General features: G+C 35.0%; 2 protein-coding genes across 2 annotated transcripts in view; both read left to right on the plus strand.

Moving 5' to 3' along the window:
- The first annotated feature begins 975 nt into the window (after positions 1-975).
- Positions 976-9,740, plus strand: LOC118265004 (fatty acyl-CoA reductase 1-like). Its single transcript, XM_050706021.1, has 11 exons — positions 976-1,277; positions 1,798-1,888; positions 2,258-2,374; positions 2,738-2,860; positions 3,604-3,729; positions 4,148-4,295; positions 5,749-5,850; positions 6,243-6,429; positions 6,686-6,792; positions 7,389-7,518; positions 9,085-9,740. The coding sequence occupies exons 1-11, from the start codon at positions 1,162-1,164 to the stop codon at positions 9,308-9,310; spliced, it is 1,473 nt and encodes a 490-aa protein (XP_050561978.1). The 5' UTR covers positions 976-1,161; the 3' UTR covers positions 9,311-9,740.
- A 9,413-nt stretch (positions 9,741-19,153) lies between these two features.
- The window catches only part of LOC118265550 (gamma-aminobutyric acid type B receptor subunit 2), a 185,905-nt gene continuing 184,566 nt past the window's right edge, over positions 19,154-20,492 (plus strand). Inside the window, exon 1 of the mRNA XM_050706014.1 lies at positions 19,154-19,657. The gene's annotated coding sequence lies outside the window, so the exon portion shown is untranslated. The remainder of the gene's footprint in view (positions 19,658-20,492) is intronic.

A 20,492-nucleotide genomic window follows, 5' to 3' on the forward strand; every position in this document is an offset into this window, starting at 1 on the left:
TTCCCAACCCCTTAATCTCCAACCACCCTTAAATTCTTAACCCTCAAAAGGCTGGCAACACACTTGTAACGCGTTTAATGGTTGTCCATGGGCGGTGGCGATTGCTTACCATCAGGTAATCTGTCTGCTCGTTTACCGGCTTACACCATATTTTTTTTATTGAATTTTAAAACAAAGAACTTTTCAATAAGTGACAGAAATTGATACAAGTTCCTCTTTAGAAAGTAGGTCAGATGTTTAAATATTTTTCATATTAATGATGGTCACATGGTCGCATTGAAATAATCGCTTTGTCGATTGTATACAGATTTATTCATAATTTCTGTTTTTATTATCATTTATTAATCATTAAACTTTTAAACTTTTAATACTTTTGTCGTTGTTGCGGTTAAACCCTTGGTATTTTAATTATTTTTATTTTGTCACTATTTGACTGCAGGTGAAGTTGACGCGGTGGTTGGGCAACCGGATATCGTGCATCATATAATGGGTTCCATTCCCACAAAAAACAATTCTTTTTATGAGGAACAAATTGTTGTTTTAAAGTTGAACGTACCCATGATATAGGAGGAAATCTAAATTTTTGGGTCAACGTTTTTGTTACAAAAAAATAAATCTATAATTAAATGCTAAATTCCCTAAAACAATAGATAATAAAAAAGACCGTTTTAAACCTCTGGACCGCAACGGCACAATTTACATTCACTCTATCATTACATTTATGAAAATATTTCAACAACATTTTGCCGGTCTCGACTTGAATCCAAAACTCCTTGCTTAACATTTGGACTTATAACCAATCGACAAACAAGGTAATGAAAAACAAAACACTTGGTGAAACGTCGGCAGAAATCTCGTCACGCAAAAGTGAACTTCAACAAAAGACAATTATTTTTATATGACTGCAACACGACATATACATACAGTGAGCAGACGGTCCTTTATATAAAAACTGAGTCCTTATTTGTCATTTATATTTACGTACTCGACAGATAAAAACCTGGTCCTAACTATTTTTAAAATATTATAACGTATTTTTAAATGCAACAAAATACAATCGGCTATCTTTTATATTATTTTGTATTCTTAAGCAAAAAATTTTAAATATCTAATACATTTTCGTATTTGTTCTTCTACTTCTGTCTAGTTCGAAGGTGAAAAATGTTGCGTTGTTCCAGCAGAATTTATGTTCTGACGAATTGTTTCTCAAGAAACAGTGTTGTGATTCAGGAAGCTTATAAAGTTAGTTACATACGAGGATACTCTAGTGTATCTAGGTAAGTTTTGAACTTTTTCTTCCATAACTTATTATTATCATTATTTTAATAATGTCTACTACAGCTAAGCTATTCTGTAACTTTGACTGCACGATTGGTGCTATGGCTGGGCAACCTAACTGGTACGTGGAACGTGTTGTGGGCTCGATTCCCGCACGTACTTTGTGTGATCCACAAATAGTTGTTTCTGGTCTAGGTGTCATATTGTGAACTTGTATCTTTGTAAACGCAACCACGACAAACGCGCAAACAAAAATCCTAGATCGACGTCAAAAATAAAGAAAAAAAAACAAAAAAAAAAAATATCTTCAAATACCTAATTAAAATTTCGTCGAGGCCTGTTTTAACGTTTTCTTACGTAAGAACATGATTCACTTTGGTGAATTATTTAAGTTAACAATAGAAAAAATATTTGTCATGTCTAAAAGTATTCAAGAAGTTATTTGACGTCATATACAATAAATAGATAATTAATAAGTATAATATAATAATGGTATTTAATTCTATGATTTATTTTTAGTCATAATTCTAAAGAAAAATACCAATCAGTAGCCGATTACTACGCTGGGAAGTCTTTGTTGGTTACTGGAGCCACGGGATTTCTAGGAAAGGTAAATTATTTCATTCTACCTTATATTTTTATTATTTTCACAATCAGTGACCTTGATCAGTTTTATTTCATGCCAAGCCTTAGTCCCCGGAACTGAAGACTACTTAACCGGTTACCGGAGTTCCAGCTCGAGTAGGAACGCAGTGGTTTTCGGTCAGTAAGAGTCTGACACTTCCTTTCGCCTCACCCAAGTTGGGAGAAATCATTGATGATATTTCTCCCGTCAAAAAAAATAGGGGAAAGAAAATAGTATGATGAGTTTCATAACGATCTGACATGGCGCGTGTTGCGTTTAATATTTCTCACGATAGTTTCAGTAGAAAAAATATTTTCAGAACGTCTTCTACAATATCTATGTTTTATATTTCAGGTTTATATTGAAAAACTCTTACATTCATGTAAGAAAATAGACAAGATTTACCTTCTTGTACGAGAGAAGAAGAAGGTTGACATTAACAAGAGGATAGAATATATGTTGGACAATCCGGTAAGTTCCAATAATTCATTTCTTTACATCTGCGAAACAGTTAAGTTCTTCTGATTTTTATCTATCGAAAAATTTTAAACACCTAGAAGGTCATAGTTTCTTTTAAAATCCAGATAAAGTATATCCCAGAGCTGCGGACCACCTAGTGAGTTTCCAGGGCTTCGGCTCGAAGAGCTGGTGTTATAACGGGGTGATTTTTAGTCAGTAAGACTGACATTCCGTCTCGCCTCACTTTCGGCGGAGAAGACATTGGAACGCTAAACAAACCTATAAATATTCGTTCAATGTTATATTTCTCAGAAACTATCACTGTAATAAAAACAAATATAACGCACAATAATTATAAACAAATAATATTTTCAGTTCTTCACAAGATTGAAAAGAACCGACCCTGAATGTTTCAAGAAGTTGGTCCCTATCTCAGGAGATATACGATTACCGAAATTAGGACTCAAACCTGAAGATGAACAGACACTGATTGATAATGTAAGTAAAAGTTAACGCACAATAATTATGAACAAATAACATTCATGTATTTACTGAAACTTTCAATTATATGTACTAAATTTTCCTTAGGTATAAATCCCATACGTTAGTTATAATTCTAACTAATCTTATATATATAAAGATACTTATTATATAAAGCTCAAGAGTTTGTTTGAATGCGCTAATCTTCGTAGCTACTTGTCCGGATTGGATCATTCTTTTTGTGTCAGATATTCCATTAAGTAGCCTACAGGCTATAAAACATCACACTGACTGCCTCATTGGCCGAGTGGTTGCAAGTGCGACTGCCGGGCAAGGGGTCTCGGGTTCGATTCCCGGGTCGGGCGAAGTATTGCTGGGCTTTTTTCGGTTTTTCGAAAATTTCTCAGTAGAAGCACGGAGTCTGGAAATGTGCCCGGTATATGGCAATAGGCTCACCACCTATTACATGGGACTTACAACATAAATTGTGAAAAGTGGGTGTACACAGTGGCATTACGTGTCATAATGTGCACCTCTGCCTACCCCTTCGGGGATTAAAGGCGTGACGATATGTATGTATGTATGTAAAATCAATACCGCACGGAAGTAGCTACTTTTTGATATAAATACTTTGATTTTTCTAGTTTTCATGTTCATAATAATTCAGTACAGTGCACAATCATATTATGCCATTTCCTTTTTTTACTTGCTTCATGTGTGAAACACTACGTAACTTAGTATCACTTACATTATATTTTTAGGTATCAGTAGTGTACCACGGTGCAGCAACAGTGAAGTTTGACGAACCTTTATCGGTAGCCATGAACATCAACTTCGAAGGAACGAAGAAACTCCTTGAGCTCAGTCAGCGAATGAAGAATATTGAGGTACGTCCTTCTACTACTATCCCATCGCTATCGACTTACACGACAGCACTTCCATCCTCATCATATAGATGGTTGGCAGGTCGCAACGAATTTTATGACTCACACAGCAAAATCGTGGAATGACCTGTCGTTGGCGGTACATTTCCGAACCGATACGACCTTCAAAAGAAGAGCGTATTCCTTTTTAAAAAGCTGGCAAAGCGCTTGTGTCTCTTCTGGTGTTGGGTGTCCAGTGGCGTTGATCGCTGGTATTCGTACCATCAAGTGAACAGTCTGCTCGTTTGCCTCGTTTTTATTCTATTAAAAAACTATGCATCTTTTTCTTAAAAAAATACAAGTGTGCTTGATCATTTTTATCAAAGTGAAATTTCTATTTTTGGCACAAAAATAAATTCTATTCTTAATTACTCTTTCACAGATGTTTGTCTACATATCGACAGCTTTTACTCATACACATAAAAAGGTTCTAGTAGAGACTATTTACCCGCCGCCAGCAAAAGTGGAAGATGTTTACAAATTCATTGAGGAGTACGGAGACGATGAGCAGGCCACTTTGAAGTTCATGAGTAAGTAGAAAGAGGGAGAACCAATATACATTTTAGTAGCATATAATATGTCTTTTTTATCTCTGAATGATTATGCCAAAGCGCATATTTCTGTGGGATAGGAATTTGAAATAAATAATTCTATATTTTAATAATCTTTTATTTTCTGAGCTTTCTTTCGTCTTAATGCCAAATCTCAATATGACGTTCTCTTATTTCTTCCATTCGCTTCTTTTCATCGTCTCTTTCCCTCTCTTTCACACATAACACTCTCTCTTACACTTCCTCTTGCGTTCCGTTTCCCACATTTCTATGGCACCTACATTTGACCAATTGTTTTGCTAACATTTCATTATAATTTTCGTGAGATATACTAAATTCATTATTATGTTATCGACTTATTCACTTAACTGCTACGAGTAGCAGTGCGACAATAGCCGGGTCGGGTGTCGCGGAATGCTGCTCATGAATATGAGCCTCTAGCATGGCTTGAAACTAGTTGAGTTCCTCGTCAAACAGTTAGAAAACAGGGAAATCATCTAATGACTTCTCCCACCGATGTTACTTGGATAATAGGATACTTGTAACACACAAGAACGCGGGCAAAACCGGTGGTAGACACTAGTTTATGATAATCATTAATAATTAATGATGAATGAAAGTCTACTTGATAATTATTACCAAGTAGACTTTGTATTTTTCCACTTGGGGTGCCCCAAGTGGAAAAATTCTGCAAAGATAAAAGCTATTATGCTAAAAATTTGAGTTTTATCTTGACACAATATATATTTTTTTCACTCTAATTGATAAAATTTACTTCCTTATCTGTCTATAAATATAAAAATAAATCGCTAATATCTAATGTGTTGCTAAGTGCTAATCTTGAGAACAGCTGAACCAATTTCGCTAATTCTCTTTGGTTGGATTTGTAGATAGGAAAGGATTTTATGTAAAAAAAAAAATACAAATATGTATAGAAAAATGTTCAAGGCAAAACAGAGTTTCCGGGGACTGCTCGTGGATTAATTAATGTTATTCCACTTTCCTATGGAATCAAATTCGTATGTGTAAAATGCTCGCTCAGATACAATATACCATGAAGGAATTCCTCATTTACAAAGCCATTATCGAGTGACTCACATGGGTCACGTCTTTAAAAGTGATTATGGGTTAACCGTCTAGACAAACCAGACAATTATTCTTAATCAAATTAACGTTTTAAAAATCCCACCAAAAAGTACTCTCACTTACCCTTCTTTTTTTAATTTTGTTTTCCAATATTGCTCTCCGTTTATTTCATCACGCCAGAAACACTTATTCATTATCTAAATCACTACCTATTATATCAATATAAATAATCAATTCACATTTTTATACCATACTATCAGTCAATGGACAGAGTAAAATTGATCGATTTGTCCTAATCAGTACTATCAATGAAGTCATTTTATATAAATAATATTTACAATTACAGATGGTCAGCCTAACACATATACGTTTACAAAAGCATTATCTGAAGCTTATTTAAGTAAGCATCATGGAAATGTACCCGCTGTCATCATCAGACCGTCTATAGGTAAATATAATTCTATTTTTTTTAGTTTATAAGCCGGTAAACAAGGTGACCGATCACCTGATGGTAAGCTATCGCCGCCGTCCATGAACACCCATATCGAGAGGCGTTACAAATGTGTTGCCGGCTTTTTGGAGGTTAGGAATTTAAGGATTATTGGGGATTCGGCGATTGGGAAGATTAGGATGGGGTAATTGGGCGCAAGGTGGTACGCAAGGTGGCTGATAGTGGCTGGATGCGTAGAGCTGAAGATCGAGCTCAGTGGTGTGCTATTGGAGAGACCTATGTCCAGCAGTGGACAAGAACAGGCTGATGATGAAGAGAGATTCAGTTTTCTGAAGTTAAAGTTAGAAAATGTATACCTAAAAAATACTTTCATTACAATATTTTTTTAGTGTGTGCCACATCAAAAGAACCACTTCGAGGTTGGCTGGAGAATTGGTATGGAGGCACTCCATTCATAATGAATGTTTCCAAAGGTTGGCTGAGAATAGCACGTGGTGATTATAAAAATGGACTTGATCTAGTACCGGTAGACTACACGACTAACTTGAGTATTATTGCTGCTGCAAAGGCTAAGAGGTAAGGAACAGGTATGAGATTTAAAGTTTGTTGTTATGTTTATACCCTTAGCTGACGAGCATGCATGAAAAGACTGATGACTGTTGATGAAGCGAAAGAGGTATGTAAGATTCGTAGCAATTGGCGTGCCATTGTCTCTGCTTACCCCCATGGGAGACAGGCGTGAGGTTATGTATGTATGTGATGTAAACAAAGCGTACATACGTTTTGTTTCTTTCGAAGAAGGTTTGTTTTAAAGGTGTAATTTTATTTTTAGGACAAAAGACGTCCAAGTTTTTAATTCGACTACAACAGCTGACAATCCATTAAGTTGGTCTGATATCAAGAACAATTTTTCTGAAGAAATAGTTCGTCATGGAAAAAGTAAGTAAACCAATTAATTTCTATAAAGATAATTTAGTTGGAGCTCACTGGGGTACTGTTAGAGATGACTTTTTTATTCTGAGGGGGGAAAATCATCCAATGACTTCTTCTGGCAAGTTAGAGCTTGGGTGAGGCGACAGAGAGTCTCTTACTGATTAAAAACAACCATGTTCCTACTACTGCTTTAAGCCGAAACGCCGGTAATCTGTTAGGTAGTCTGCAGTTCCGATACTGTTAGAGATACCAATGTCTTTATCTTTACTCTGTAGCACTAACTGTACATTAGATTTTTAGTTTTAATTCCGCTTATAAATGTATTTTTAACATGCGGTGTGCAGCACAATTGCGGGTGGGAGGGCGATGCTCCTAATTGCTTATATATTGTTAGTGTAGCATTGATTTCCGCAAAGTAACGCCTGGTTCTATTCTATATCGCGTCGAAACATCCAAAATACCATTCTACGTCGCAATGTTATACTAAAAGTATCAGTTTTTTTATTGGACGAAAGAAATTCATCAAAAATTTGCAAGTACTATATTTATTCTGTAGGCCCTTTTTGTATGGAACTTTTACCAAAATATATTTATTTTTTCAGATGATCTCCCCTTCCCGGATGTTTTATTTGTTCAGTCTAGAACCGCCTTGGTAATAGCAACGTTCTTCATGCAGACTATACCCGCACATGTTCTTGACTTATGGTTGAAAATGAGTGGTAAAGAACCAAAGTAAGTATAGTAAAAATATTATCTATCAGTTTATTGTCAATATTCTTCTTAGTAAGGAGTCGTTGACCATTTAAGTGTAGGAGAGCCATGCTTCGGTACGAATGGGTCGGTTCAACCGGGGTGATACCACAGACGCACAGAAAACCGATGTAGAACAATGCTTGCGTTGTTAGAGTGTGATTACCGGAAGCCCAATTACCTTCCCAATCTTCCATGTTCCCTTCTTCTTGATTTTCCCTTCCCTTCTTGTTAATTTAACCAATTCTAATAATAACAATCGTGAGACATCTATACATATAATAAAATCGTAGAAAAGTGCTGTCTGTACATTGAAAATAAAAATAAAAAAAATAGCAGGGGTTATTGTTATGTCGATGTCGAACCCAAAAATGTAATTAACTTTTTTTTTGTCTGTTTGTCTTTTTCTTTTTGTCTATGCGCGCTAATCTCAGAAACGGCTGATCCGATTTGGATGCTGTTTTCACGAATATATTGTGGTATGCTTCAATTTACATTTAGTGTTTGTTTCATGTCAATCGGTTCATAAATAAAAAAGTTATGTCAATTTAAAGAATCACGTCGAACACTATTCTATGCTTATACCATTAATCTCCGCAACTATTTGACGGATTTGGTTGAAATTTGGTACAGATATAGTTTAGAACCTTAGAAAGGACAACAAAGGACGAGTATAAATAAATAATCCAAGTTGTCTTTATCCTCGATAGATGGCGTTGGGATCGAAATAGATTGCGCTATGGTTTCGTTACATTCATTTGGTTGGGTATCGGCCGAGCGCTTCGATACTATCGTAGAAGAAGTGTATTATCAGTCGTATGATTGTTTGTCTGTAGTGGTCCTGCTGTTTCGTATATTCTAAATTGGTTTCGTTGTATTTGTCAATTAAAAAGTTTATTTGTTGAGTTTTCCTGGTTTTCTGGTTAAATTATTTAACGTAGGTTTAGTTTGATATCGATTATTAGTAGTTACTGTAGTTAGTTTTTTTAATAAAATTGTAAGTCTAATTTATTAATTAATTAGATAGATTAGATTTAAGTCGTTTCTTTTAAATTATTTAGTTTAAGCTTGGTTATTGTAGCATAGAGGATAGGTTGTAATATAATTTCTTTTTTAATTGTTATAAATTCGTAATTCGTAGCTTTCTTTAGTTTTAAGTTAGTTTTCATCTTAAGTTCGGAAAGATTATAATATTTCTTTAGTTTAAGTCCGTTTTTAAACTATTTTTTTCAATGCCCTAAGTGAGTATACATCTATTAAATTCAAACGCAGAGCTCATTATGTTGATTTTTGAAGAGTTCCCTGGAATATCTTCTACATCTCATTTTTGAAGAGATTCCGCGAGATCGGGAACTATGTGGTTAAAACCAAAAATTTGCCGGAAGTCATATTAAATAAGAATTAAGCTGCGCGACGTCGCCACGTCTGCGCGCACTGGTTATGAGGAAGAGTCCCTCTGTGACTCAAAACTAGTAGAACATTTCTCAATATTCATATTTACGTGAGTAAACCATTATTTTTAGTTAATTAACCAATTCTATTCCGCAGGTACGTCAAAATACTACACCAAGTAATTCAGCTGAGAGATGCTTATGACTATTTTACGATCAACAGCTGGGTCATGAGATCTGATAGGACGAGGGAGCTGCACTCCTCACTGTCTGCTGAGGATCGAGAGGAGTTCCAATGTGATCCTACCCAGATCAACTGGTCGGAGTATTTGAAAGATTACAGTCGAGGTGTCTTAAAGTATTTAAAGCCCAGGGCTATGTAATAATCATACATACATACATATCGTCACGCCTTTAATCCCTGAAGGGGTAGGTAGAGGTGCACATTATGGCATGTAATGCCACTGTACAATGTACACCCACTTTTCACAATTTATGTTGTAAGTCCCATGTAATAGGTGGTGAGCCTATTACCATATACCGGGCACATTTCCAGACTCCATGCTACCACTGAGAAATTTTTGAAAATCCAAAAAAAGTCCAGCAATACTTTGTCTGACCCGGGAATCGAACCCGAGACCTCTTGTCCGGCAGTCGCACTTGCGACCACTCGACCAACGAGGCAGTCTACATATGTAATAATCAGTTTAGTGTATTACTATTTAACGTGATTATTATTTGTTTTATACAAGAATTGTTTGTTGTTATAAGAATTATTCACTTGCTGTATAATAAAATTGTTGAAATCTGTTAGTTATTTTTCTTGTCTTTATAGTCCAGTCATTTGGTAGTTTTACCTGGAAAGTTTTCCGGGAGTGTTGAAAATTGGTGAATTTATAGATTTGGGTATGCTCTTTTCGAATTTCAACTTTGCCACCTCGTACAACCGCCGCTCGCGCCGCCATATTGAAAAAATGGCGCCTAAAAACGGTTTTTTATTAATATCTCCGTTTCGACGCATTTTACGAAAAAATATTTATCTACAAAATTAAACTAGAGAAATTTTCCTACAGTTTATGTATTGATAACTTTTTCGTAAAATCAATAGTTTTTGGCGTACGAGCGCCGCAAAGTATTATTCATCTGCACCACCACGTGTACAAACTATGTGTGTTGTGCAGCAACGACTGTCGCAACCGAGGGCTGGGCTCGCTGTCATTGCAGAGGTAAGTCCCCTGTTTGAGGAGTGGCTAGAGAGGCGCCATGGCGTCCTCACCTACCGCCTGACGCAGGTGCTTACCGGACACAGGAGTTTCGGTAGGATCCTGTTTTTGATTGGGCGGGAGGAAACGCCCGGGTGTCATCACTGCGAAGACCGCCCAGAGGACACGGTGGAACATATAACATAACACATATAACATCAGAAACAGGAACCTACCGAAACTTACATACAAACAATGTTTGTACAACACACATTGTTTGTAAACAGTTTTTTATTAATATCTCCGTTCCGACGCATTTTACGAAAAAATATTTATGTACAAAATTAAACTAGAAAAAATTTCCTACAATTTATGTATTGATAACTTTTTCATAAAATCAATAGTTTTTGGCGTACGAGCGCCGCAAAGTATTATTCATCTGCACCACCACGTGTACAAACAATGTGTGTAGGTTCGGTAGGTTCCTGTTTCTGATGTTATATGTGTTATGTTATATGTTCCACCGTGTCCTCCGGGCGGTCTTCGCAGTGATGACACCCGGGCGTTTCCTCCCGCCCAATCAAAAACAGGATCCTACCGAAACTCCTGTGTCCGGTAAGCACCTGCGTCAGGCGGTAGGTGAGGACGCCATGGCGCCTCTCTAGCCACTCCTCAAACAGGGGACTTACCTCTGCAATGACAGCGAGCCCAGCCCTCGGTTGCGACAGTCGTTGCTGCACAACACACATTGTTTGTACACGTGGTGGTGCAGATGAATAATACTTTTCGGCGCTCGTACGCCACAAACTATTGATTTTATGAAAAAGTTATCAATACATAAATTGTAGGAAATTTTCTCTAGTTTAATTTTGTAGATAAATATTTTTTCGTAAAATGCGTCGAAACGGAGATATTAATAAAAAACCGTTTTTAGGCGCCATTTTTTCAATATGGCGGCGCGAGCGGCGGTTGTACGAGGTGGCAAAGTTGAAATTCGAAAAGAGCATACCCAAATCTATAAATTCACCAATTTTCAAAACTCCCGGAAAACATTCCAGGTAACCCCCTTTTTATCTACCAAATGACTGGACTATTATCGGTTTTAAACTAAATATTTATGAGGTTCAATATTCATTATGTGTGATTATGAAGCCCGCCAACAACATACTTCGTTAACCCGCATTGCAGCGTGGTGATTAATGCTCAAACCTTCGCCGTGCGAGAAGTTGCCTTTCGCAGTGGCCACTTATAGGCTGTTAATGTGTATCCACCCTAATCAAGACATTATTTTTATATTTTTTGACATTGTAGTAAGCGTTTGAACACTATCTCGCCTGGTAGTAAACGATGATGCCGCTTACACCATTCTGGAATCACAGACTATGGCAAGCTTAAAGCAAAGCGCTTTGTGCAACATTAGTGTATGATATTGACAAGATTTTTTTATAAAATTCTACTTATTTTAATATGCAAGTCATAAACAGTCGATCCCGTAAATAATGTTCTTCTTTTAATTAAATCACAAAATTAATTTAAATAATTAAGTCGAGATATTATACGAGGCATAATATAATATAATCTTTATAAAACAATTTCTTCTGTCAATCTCAACTCTAGAAAGAGACAAAAAACTTGAGTAAATTAGTTCGTTAAAATTAATTAGAAATAATTTACTTTGAGGAGGCGAAAGCTTTATAATTAAATTGAAAGTGTCGAGACAAAATCAATTTTGTGTTTTTCCCTTGAACATTGAATTTGGGGGTTTATGTTACAATCTGTCAAAATTTTTCTATTGAGATAACTTCCTTGAAAAAAAATCTAAGCCTTTAACTGCCATCAGAAAACTGTTGAAGGCAATTCCTCCACAAATGTCAAAGGTCACGGGTGACCTACGTGGCAGTTATCGTGTAAAATCCACTAAGATTTCATTCATACCTTTGTTTTTAAAGAAGTATCATTTATAAATCAACTTGCGACTGCAACTTGCAACAACAACTCTTTGTGTGATCCACAAATTGTTGTTTCGAGTCTGGGTGTCATGTGTATGTGAACTTGTATGTTTGTAAACGCACCCACGACACAGGAGAAAATCCTAATGTGAGGCAACGTTCTTTTTTAAAAAAATAAAAATAAAAGAGAAGAATTCTATTACCGTTTGCAATTCCCTCCGGATCGATATTTACACGGGAAAACGTTACCACGCGTACGAAGTCGCGGGCACAACTAGTTTATTAATAAAAGACGATAATTCTATGACCGTACATGACCACAACAATAGATACGAAGTTTCTAGACAACAGTATCTCTACCATGAGTTTGAAGCAATAGTATTTGTCGACATTTTAATTCCACAGGTGACCGGTAGAGGTGCTGTAAAATTAGCCAAACAAAAAATTTACGTCGTCGCTAGCGACTATCCACAAACACTTGCTTAAAACTCATGGTAGTAAAAAAACTGATTTGTCTGAACTTAAAACAATATCACACCCACCAAAATCATTTCTCTTCCCCAAAACATTTCTGCCCCAATCCTAATCTATGCCGACCCAACCTACAGCACTTAAACTAAACAAGCCAGTACCGTACTAAAAGCATGCGTGATTATATATGCAGGTAAATCTTATTATTCAAGTCCTTTGTACGTCTCACAGCGGCTTACCTATATATCATAATTGATTTCATTTTAGTACCTACGAGAGTAAGAATTAGTATGTGAGTCGTTGGATGTGGTATGTGTTTATGTTTCGTTATTACTATACCTATAGGTTTAGGTTCAAAGAAACTTTATTCTCAATAAAAACATATGCAATGTCACTTACCGGAGAACCACTAAGAAAATAAATTTCACATAAGATAGTTCGTCATCATCAATCAGATACAGACTATATAATACCGATCCAATGCAATTATTTCCCCATGCGTGATTGAATGCACTGGTTTAGAATATACTAAATGAGTGCAGGATTAACTTAGACTACTTCTATTAGCCACAAAGTCCATAATCCACGCGAGCATCAGTTAATCAACCAAAAAATTTTTTTTTATAACGTCACGCCTTTAATCCTTGAAGAGGTAGGCAGAGGTACACATAACACACATTCAATGCAATCATTTGAATTGAATTGAATAAGTGATTGAATGCACTGGTTTAGAATGCACTAAATGAGTGCGGGATTAACTTCTTAGGTTACTTTTATTAGTCACAAAATCTGTAATCCACACGAGCATCAGCTAATCAACCAATAAAAATAAATATCCGTAAATGTCAGTTTCACTGATTCTCTAATCAAATTTTACGATTCTTTTACAACAATAAAACGGAACATTGCGTAAAGGTAACTTTTAGTTACCTCATCCAATGTATCTTAATTTACTAAATCTCAGTTAAATGTTAAACTAATGTAGGCAGAGGACTGAATTAAATTCTAACCATTAGGGACACCACTCTCACGTTCTTACATAATAAAGGATATAATAGATATTACGATGTATGGATTTACCTATATTCCTAACATTTAGGTCAAAATTGTGATGAGAAATCTCAAAATCATTAATTTTAACAAAGGTGGACATTGTATTATTAGGCTAAATTAATTATTGTGGCTATTGTCTTAATCGTGTAACATGTGGTTTTAGGTGCTTTTCTATACAAAGAAGCTGGTGGAAACAGTCTCAGCTAAGCCATGTTTTTATATGGAAAGATGCGTGCTATGGATGCGTGCTATAGATGTTTCCCTACTATCGATGAAGGAAGGTGTGTAGCTCAAGGACAAGCGTCGCATCTTCATAACATACCTTACTCACATAGCTACATAGCTTAGTATCAGTGGAAACGGTCACATATTTTCATATCTTCGCTATTACATCTTCGCAGCATAGTTAAATGCTAGCAATTTACGTTACACACTAGCAATTTATGTCAAACAAAAGAATCACTGACATGATATCAGTGATAGTTTTGTCACTCGTTTTAATAAAAAAAAACAATTTTAAAACCATTTATCTACATACTAAAATACATCTTAAACCTTTAAGCCGTTAAGGTGTTATTGGCTTAAAGCCTTCCAAATATCGTAACCACTTAACTGGAATAAATCCCAACGGCTTTTTGATGTGTCAATTTAGATGTTATTACTTTGACATCCTGTTTAATGTTGCCATAAATCATGCGACGCCATTTAGAGCAATGTGTTGCCAGATTAAAATATTAAATGAAAATTATATTGAAATGGCTCGACGTCTATAAAAAAATAATAAAATTGATCATAATATTGGCGATATTAAATATGCGAGATTTCTTTAATTTATGTTGTTTGCAGCCTGTGATTTTAATTAAATGTTCTACTCTTAATAAAATTATGTACTTTAGATTATAAATATTGTATTGTCAATGGGATAGGCAGAAAAATCAGCAAGACATTGAAGATGAAAAGTGAAAATTTAAAGTGTACTTTTTTGTACTAGATATTTTTTATGGTATAAGACAGTAAACGAGCAGACGGATCACCTGATGGTAAGCAATCGCCGTCGCCCATGAACATCCGAAACACGAGAGGCGGTATAAGTGCGTTGCCGGCTTTATTGTGGTTAGGAATTTAAAGGTTGTTGGGGAATCGGGTATTGGGCCTCTGGTATCCTTACTCGCACAACGCTCGACGTGATATTACTCTGGTCGAGCCGGTCCATTCATACCAAAGCATGGCTTTCCTGCACTTGACACACAATTTCCATAATAGTTTGATCAAATCTTGACAATAATGATGATGTAATTGAATACAAGATTAATACTTTTCTCGGATAAGACATCGCTGCTTTTAACAAATCGTTTAACTGAACCAGTATAAAATTCCATGCAGCCACAATTTTTAAACCAAAGACGAATCTTCATAAAAGATCTTAGACTTCAAAGATCCTTTTATACGTACTGAGGCGTTTCAGGTAATCCAGGTACTTAAAGACTGAATAATATGATTACATACATTCATCCACTTTATGTACCAAGCTTATCTCACAAACCATCAGTAGAGTGAATTTCAACCCACTAAGGGTGTTTTTGAAGAGATGATTTAGGTGTAAATTGTGCGCTAAGCAAAGCCAGTGGCGACCCCTAGTGATTAAGATGCAAATTAGAAACGATACTTGCTTATCTGTCAGCTTTTCAGTGGCTGTCGTTTGAGGTTTTGCCGTTTTAATTTTGGCACTGGAAACGGTTTGTTTGTTGTTCTTCTATGGAACGTAATTATGTGTGTACTTTATTTTCTTAAAAAAGAAGTAAATTTTCGTATATTAGCCGATTAATAACGCATCTTATACATTTCCAGGGAAAGGTAATGTAATTACTAAATCTTTAGACAGTTTCTAATTCATCAACAGCCTATGAATCGCTAATGCTAACCACAGGTTTTTTCTGACACGGAGAATTGTGTTTGTTACTCAATCACGTCAAAGCGACTAAAAGGATCGGTATGAAATTTGAAACAGAAGTAGATTATAGTCTGAAATAATACGGTGCATAGACTACTTTTCGTGCTACAGGAATGTAAGCGAAGCCGCTTTCAAAAGCTAGTTTTAAATATAATAAACTACAATATAAAAAGGTACTAATTGATCCATCACCCTAATACTTAATGCCTGGGCCGCCATTTTATGTTTGATCTTCAACCTTAAGCAGCGATAAACAGAAACGACCAATCCGTACCTAGAGTACCCTTTAGCAACAACAAATTAAATTATAATCTTCAACTGCGAACAAGAAATATTTAATTATTTCACTGAACTTTGAATTTAGGGCTGCTTTGAGTAAAAAGTTAACTTGGGATTTTTGACATGGCTTCTTCTAAAGGTAAGTGCTGTTTGTATGCTAATAATGTAATTATTACGAAATATTAAATATACTTAAGTAAGTAACTAATTAATTTCAAGTATGGAAGAGCCATGCTTCGGTAAGAATGGGCCGGCTCGACTGGAGTGATACCACGGCCTCACAAAAACTCGACGTGAAACTACGCTTGCGTTTTTTTCATTGTATATGTGAGGATACCGGCGGCCCTATAAACCCTCTTCCCAATCTTCCCAATCCCTGATTTCCTAACAACTCTTAAATTGCTAACCCCAAAAGGCCGGCAACGCACTTGTAACTTGTACTTTATTTTTATTTTACTTTAAAAAAAAACGTTGCCCCATATGTTTACAAACATACAACTTCACATAAATATGACACCCAGACCCGAAATAACAATTTGTGGATCACACAAAGAGTTGATCCGTGCGGGAATCGAACCCGCTACCCGTAGCGTGGCAGCCAGTTGCCCAGCCACCGCGCAAACCGTGCAGTCAAGGTCAAAATCGTTTTTATCCCACGGAAACGCGGGCATAGCCGCTGACAGAAGCTAGTATAATAATACAAAGCTTAAAACGCAAATCTTGGAATCGTATGTTCATGTTAAATCTTTAAAACACGCACGAACGACTTCCATTAAATATTAAATCGTCTGCATGTGAAATGTATTATTAAAATGCAAATACGTCTTTCTTCGAGAGTGCTTCTGAAAACAATAACTTACGTTTACAGTGATATATTGGTTTTGCAGACTGAGTCGTAGGTTGAGTGGTTACAAGTCGGGCTACTGAGTACTAGAAACCAGTACTCTATTTAATTCTTTAAGAGAGGATTTACTAAAACTTGAGAATGGCTGGACCGATTTGACTAATTTTGATCTTGAATTATTTGTGTCCAGGTAAGGTCTAAAAGGTGAGAAAAAAAATGTTTTAAGCAGTAGGAAGTTTGTGAGTTAGCGTGATAGTTATTGATATATTTTGTTCTCAAATACGCCAAAACGGCTAAACCCAAAAATGTGATTAAATATGATTTGTCTGTCTGCTTATATGTTCACGTATCACGCAAAAACTACCTGTCCAATAACGATAACATTTGGTATTATTATACTTTAATATCCCGGAGACAACACTAGGTACTAAATGTACTTCTGCCGATTCCTTAAGAAACTAAATGGCGTGACGTAATATTAATTTTAGAATACATAGTAGATGTAAATGAAGACGTACTATTTCCAACCGAATTACAAATTCCGATTCAAAATGAAATCCCGTTATACCTTCAACGAAACGTTTCTATTATTAGAAGTGAATTAATATTTAAATTGTCAAATAGATTTCAGATTTTGTTACAAAACTCGTTTGTTCTGAAATATAGTAAGGTATTGGAAAAATAAAATACATTATTTTATTTTTCTGTCGCAATCATAAAGGACTCCCAAGGAAAAGATAAAGGCACTCCCAATCATAAAGGACTACATACTGTTTGACTCTTGAGGTCGATTCCCAGGTCAAGCAAAAAATTATTTGAATTAAGTCTGCTAAATAACAATAGATTCACCCCGTTAATGAAATTCATAACATAACTGAATGATATATAGATTTGAGAATATTACATAGATTTTATATGTATACGTGTACTAGGATCTGTCAGCGACTTCACCCGCATTTTCGTGGGATAAACAGTACAAAACCTATGTGTTATTCCAGACCATTATCTACCTCTGTTCCAAATTTCATCTCGATCCGTTTTGATGTGTAGGAATAACAAGCAAAATTCCACGGTTGAAAGGCTTAATTGATCTAAAAGCGATATTTTTTTGCGATATTGTGTTATATACATCATTCGACGAAGAAAAAATTGCCGATTCCAAATATGTATACAACACTTACATCAATTAGCTTTTCGACCGTCAAAACAAATATACAAACTTTCGCATTTATAATATTAGAATATATGCACCTCTGCCTATACTTTCGAGTATAATAAAAGACGTGTCTTAATATTTTTTGTAAAATCAATTAGAATTACAACAACAAAGTTACGCTAACGTCCATTAAGTACTTTCAAAGCGTTCATTGAAAAATTCGAACTGAAACAAAAAGTTCTTTAGAAACGGAACTTCCTGAAGGAACTCCACTGGGACTTTGTCGAAATGTTTATAAAAGCCTTTTAATTATTTATTTACAAAAATAAATGCGCGTCTACCTGAGTTTTGATTGTGTTTTTAATTATTAATTAGCCTTATTCATAAACTAGCTTCTGCCAGCGACTTTGCCCGCGTTTCCGTGGGATAAAAATAAGACCCACAGTGAGAGACCACGTTTCAGTTCCATATGTCATTGCTGGTAACTCACATTGGTTGTAGACTTTTGTCTCGAAGCACTGGGTTATTTTGGATGAGTCTGAGGTCTGTATATCAAATTTCATCAAAATCCATTCAGTAGTTTCAACGTGATTGACGGAAAGACATGCAAACAAACAAACAAACTTTCATATTTATAATATTGGCGTGATAGTGTGATAGGTAAAAAGCGGTGTGCTTACAATACATTTAAAAAATGTTTCCACGTAATGAATGATCCTAGTGTATATGATTTCTCCTTCTCAAAAAAGGTTCAATATTTTACCGACACACTTTGCAAACCAGAGAATTTACGCTTAACAGTTCTGCTTGCAACTTCTGTCCTAAAATTACTGAGGATGTTTTTAATTATCATAAAGTTAAATGCTTTTAGTCGTGAATAATCTTAAAAGTTTCACGGCACAATATAGTTTTTAGGAAAACTTCAAATGGGCACTACGAGAGTACTTACATGATATAAATAAAACGTAGTGTTACATAATTATACGCAAACAGTTCTTTTACACTTCTAACTAAATGGTCACTAACTGCCCTACTAGAGACATTTAATGTTTTCTTAAACTATTCTTTAGTAATGATTTTGTATTGGAAACAATAGCTAAGGACAGGGTTAATTAATCATTAAATGACTCTGAGTACGGAGGTTAGACTGCTTCGTTCATGTATTATCTTCATAAATACTGCTGGTAATTAAAAAAAAAACGATATCCAAAAAAAGGTTTTTTAATATATGTAATCCTTGTACATTCTACTGATACTGAAAAACGTACCTGTTTTACAGTACAGACACAAGTACTCACTTTATCAAACACCTCAAATAAGTACGTGTACAAAAAATGGGTCATTTCATCGAATTCAATTTATTTCCCACATACTAAAGAAAATGTAACGCAATTTACTTTCATTGAGAACACACGAATGTTCTATAATACACCATTTTATTTATTCATTAATGACTTTATCCCGAACACATTCGGGTGGAACTATTGGGGACTTTTATTCAGTCGATTCGTAGACTTCGTAGCGGGCGAACGCTACGCCGCCTACGCGCTACGGGCTACGCGAAACTTTCGTAGCTGGTTTAGAAATTATTTTAACCAAAGGCTTTGGTTTTTCGTGTGTTTTTTGTTAGTGATATTTGAAATTTAATTGTTTTATTAGTGATTGTTATTATGTAGTACATTTTGGTACTTGTGGTTTGAATAATTGTTTTCAAAATGTTACACTTATTTGTTATAGTGAGATTTTTGTTAAAATGAAATGTGAATTTAAAGTGTTTCTAAGATGACTGGAATAGTGTAACTTACTTTTATTGCGGTGTGGTATGGTAAGTAATATTACAACTTTTTTCTAGACGATAATTATAATGATTTATGCTACGAATACAAGTGTAAGTGAAAAATTATTTGGACTAAACTTAAATTAACCCTTTACTTCTTTCTTAATATTAAACTTCAAGTGTTACTTTTTACATATGTACCATTTTACTTTGCTTTATTTCATCAACGTTTATATTAAAATCATGTTATAGTCTCTACATTTTCCAATAATAAAATATTTATTATAAACACTTTACACAAATAAATCTAATTAAAAATAAAGACCACTAAAGTACCATTTTTTAAATTCAATTCCATTAGCCTTTTAAGCTTAAGCAACAAAGAGCTTTTCCCACAAAATTAATTGAGTTTTCTGTTTTACAGAATAATTTAAACTAATTATTAATATTATTTTTTTGCTTTATGCCTCTATTGCGAGATAAACCAATTACATATCACCAGTAACTGGTAAATAAATATTCAAAGCATAATTTAGATAAGTTATTAACAACCTTTTTGGGTTGCCTAGTAAATATCACTCTCAACCTATCTACTTATATGAATTGTTGAATTACTGATAATAAAGTTCATACCTATCTGTGTACAATAAAGTGTATATCTATCTATCTACCTCCCAGGTTAAAAAATTACTCCAGATTAGGTCACAAAAGCATAATTAAGATTAAGTTAATATTTCTAATTCGCTCGTCTAAAGTTTCAAATATAACTTCAGATTAAGTCACAATTATTCTAAACCAATAAGAGGATAAAAATCAGTAATTTTTTCTCCTTGATTAGTAAACTTTTCAATGGAGAAGTTTTTCCTACTCAATGCAAACTAAC

Source organism: Spodoptera frugiperda, chromosome 28, assembly GCF_023101765.2.
Source record: "Spodoptera frugiperda isolate SF20-4 chromosome 28, AGI-APGP_CSIRO_Sfru_2.0, whole genome shotgun sequence".
NCBI lineage: Eukaryota > Metazoa > Arthropoda > Insecta > Lepidoptera > Noctuidae > Spodoptera > Spodoptera frugiperda.

Bases quoted from the DNA above. Each gene is read 5' to 3' on its own strand.
- LOC118265004 (XM_050706021.1), top strand. From the start codon at position 1,162: ATGTTGCGTTGTTCCAGCAGAATTTATGTTCTGACGAATTGTTTCTCA. The intron at 1,889-2,257 runs GTAAATTATTTC...TTTATATTTCAG, and splicing joins CCACGGGATTTCTAGGAAAG to GTTTATATTGAAAAACTCTT. The intron at 4,296-5,748 runs GTAAGTAGAAAG...TTACAATTACAG, and splicing joins GGCCACTTTGAAGTTCATGA to ATGGTCAGCCTAACACATAT.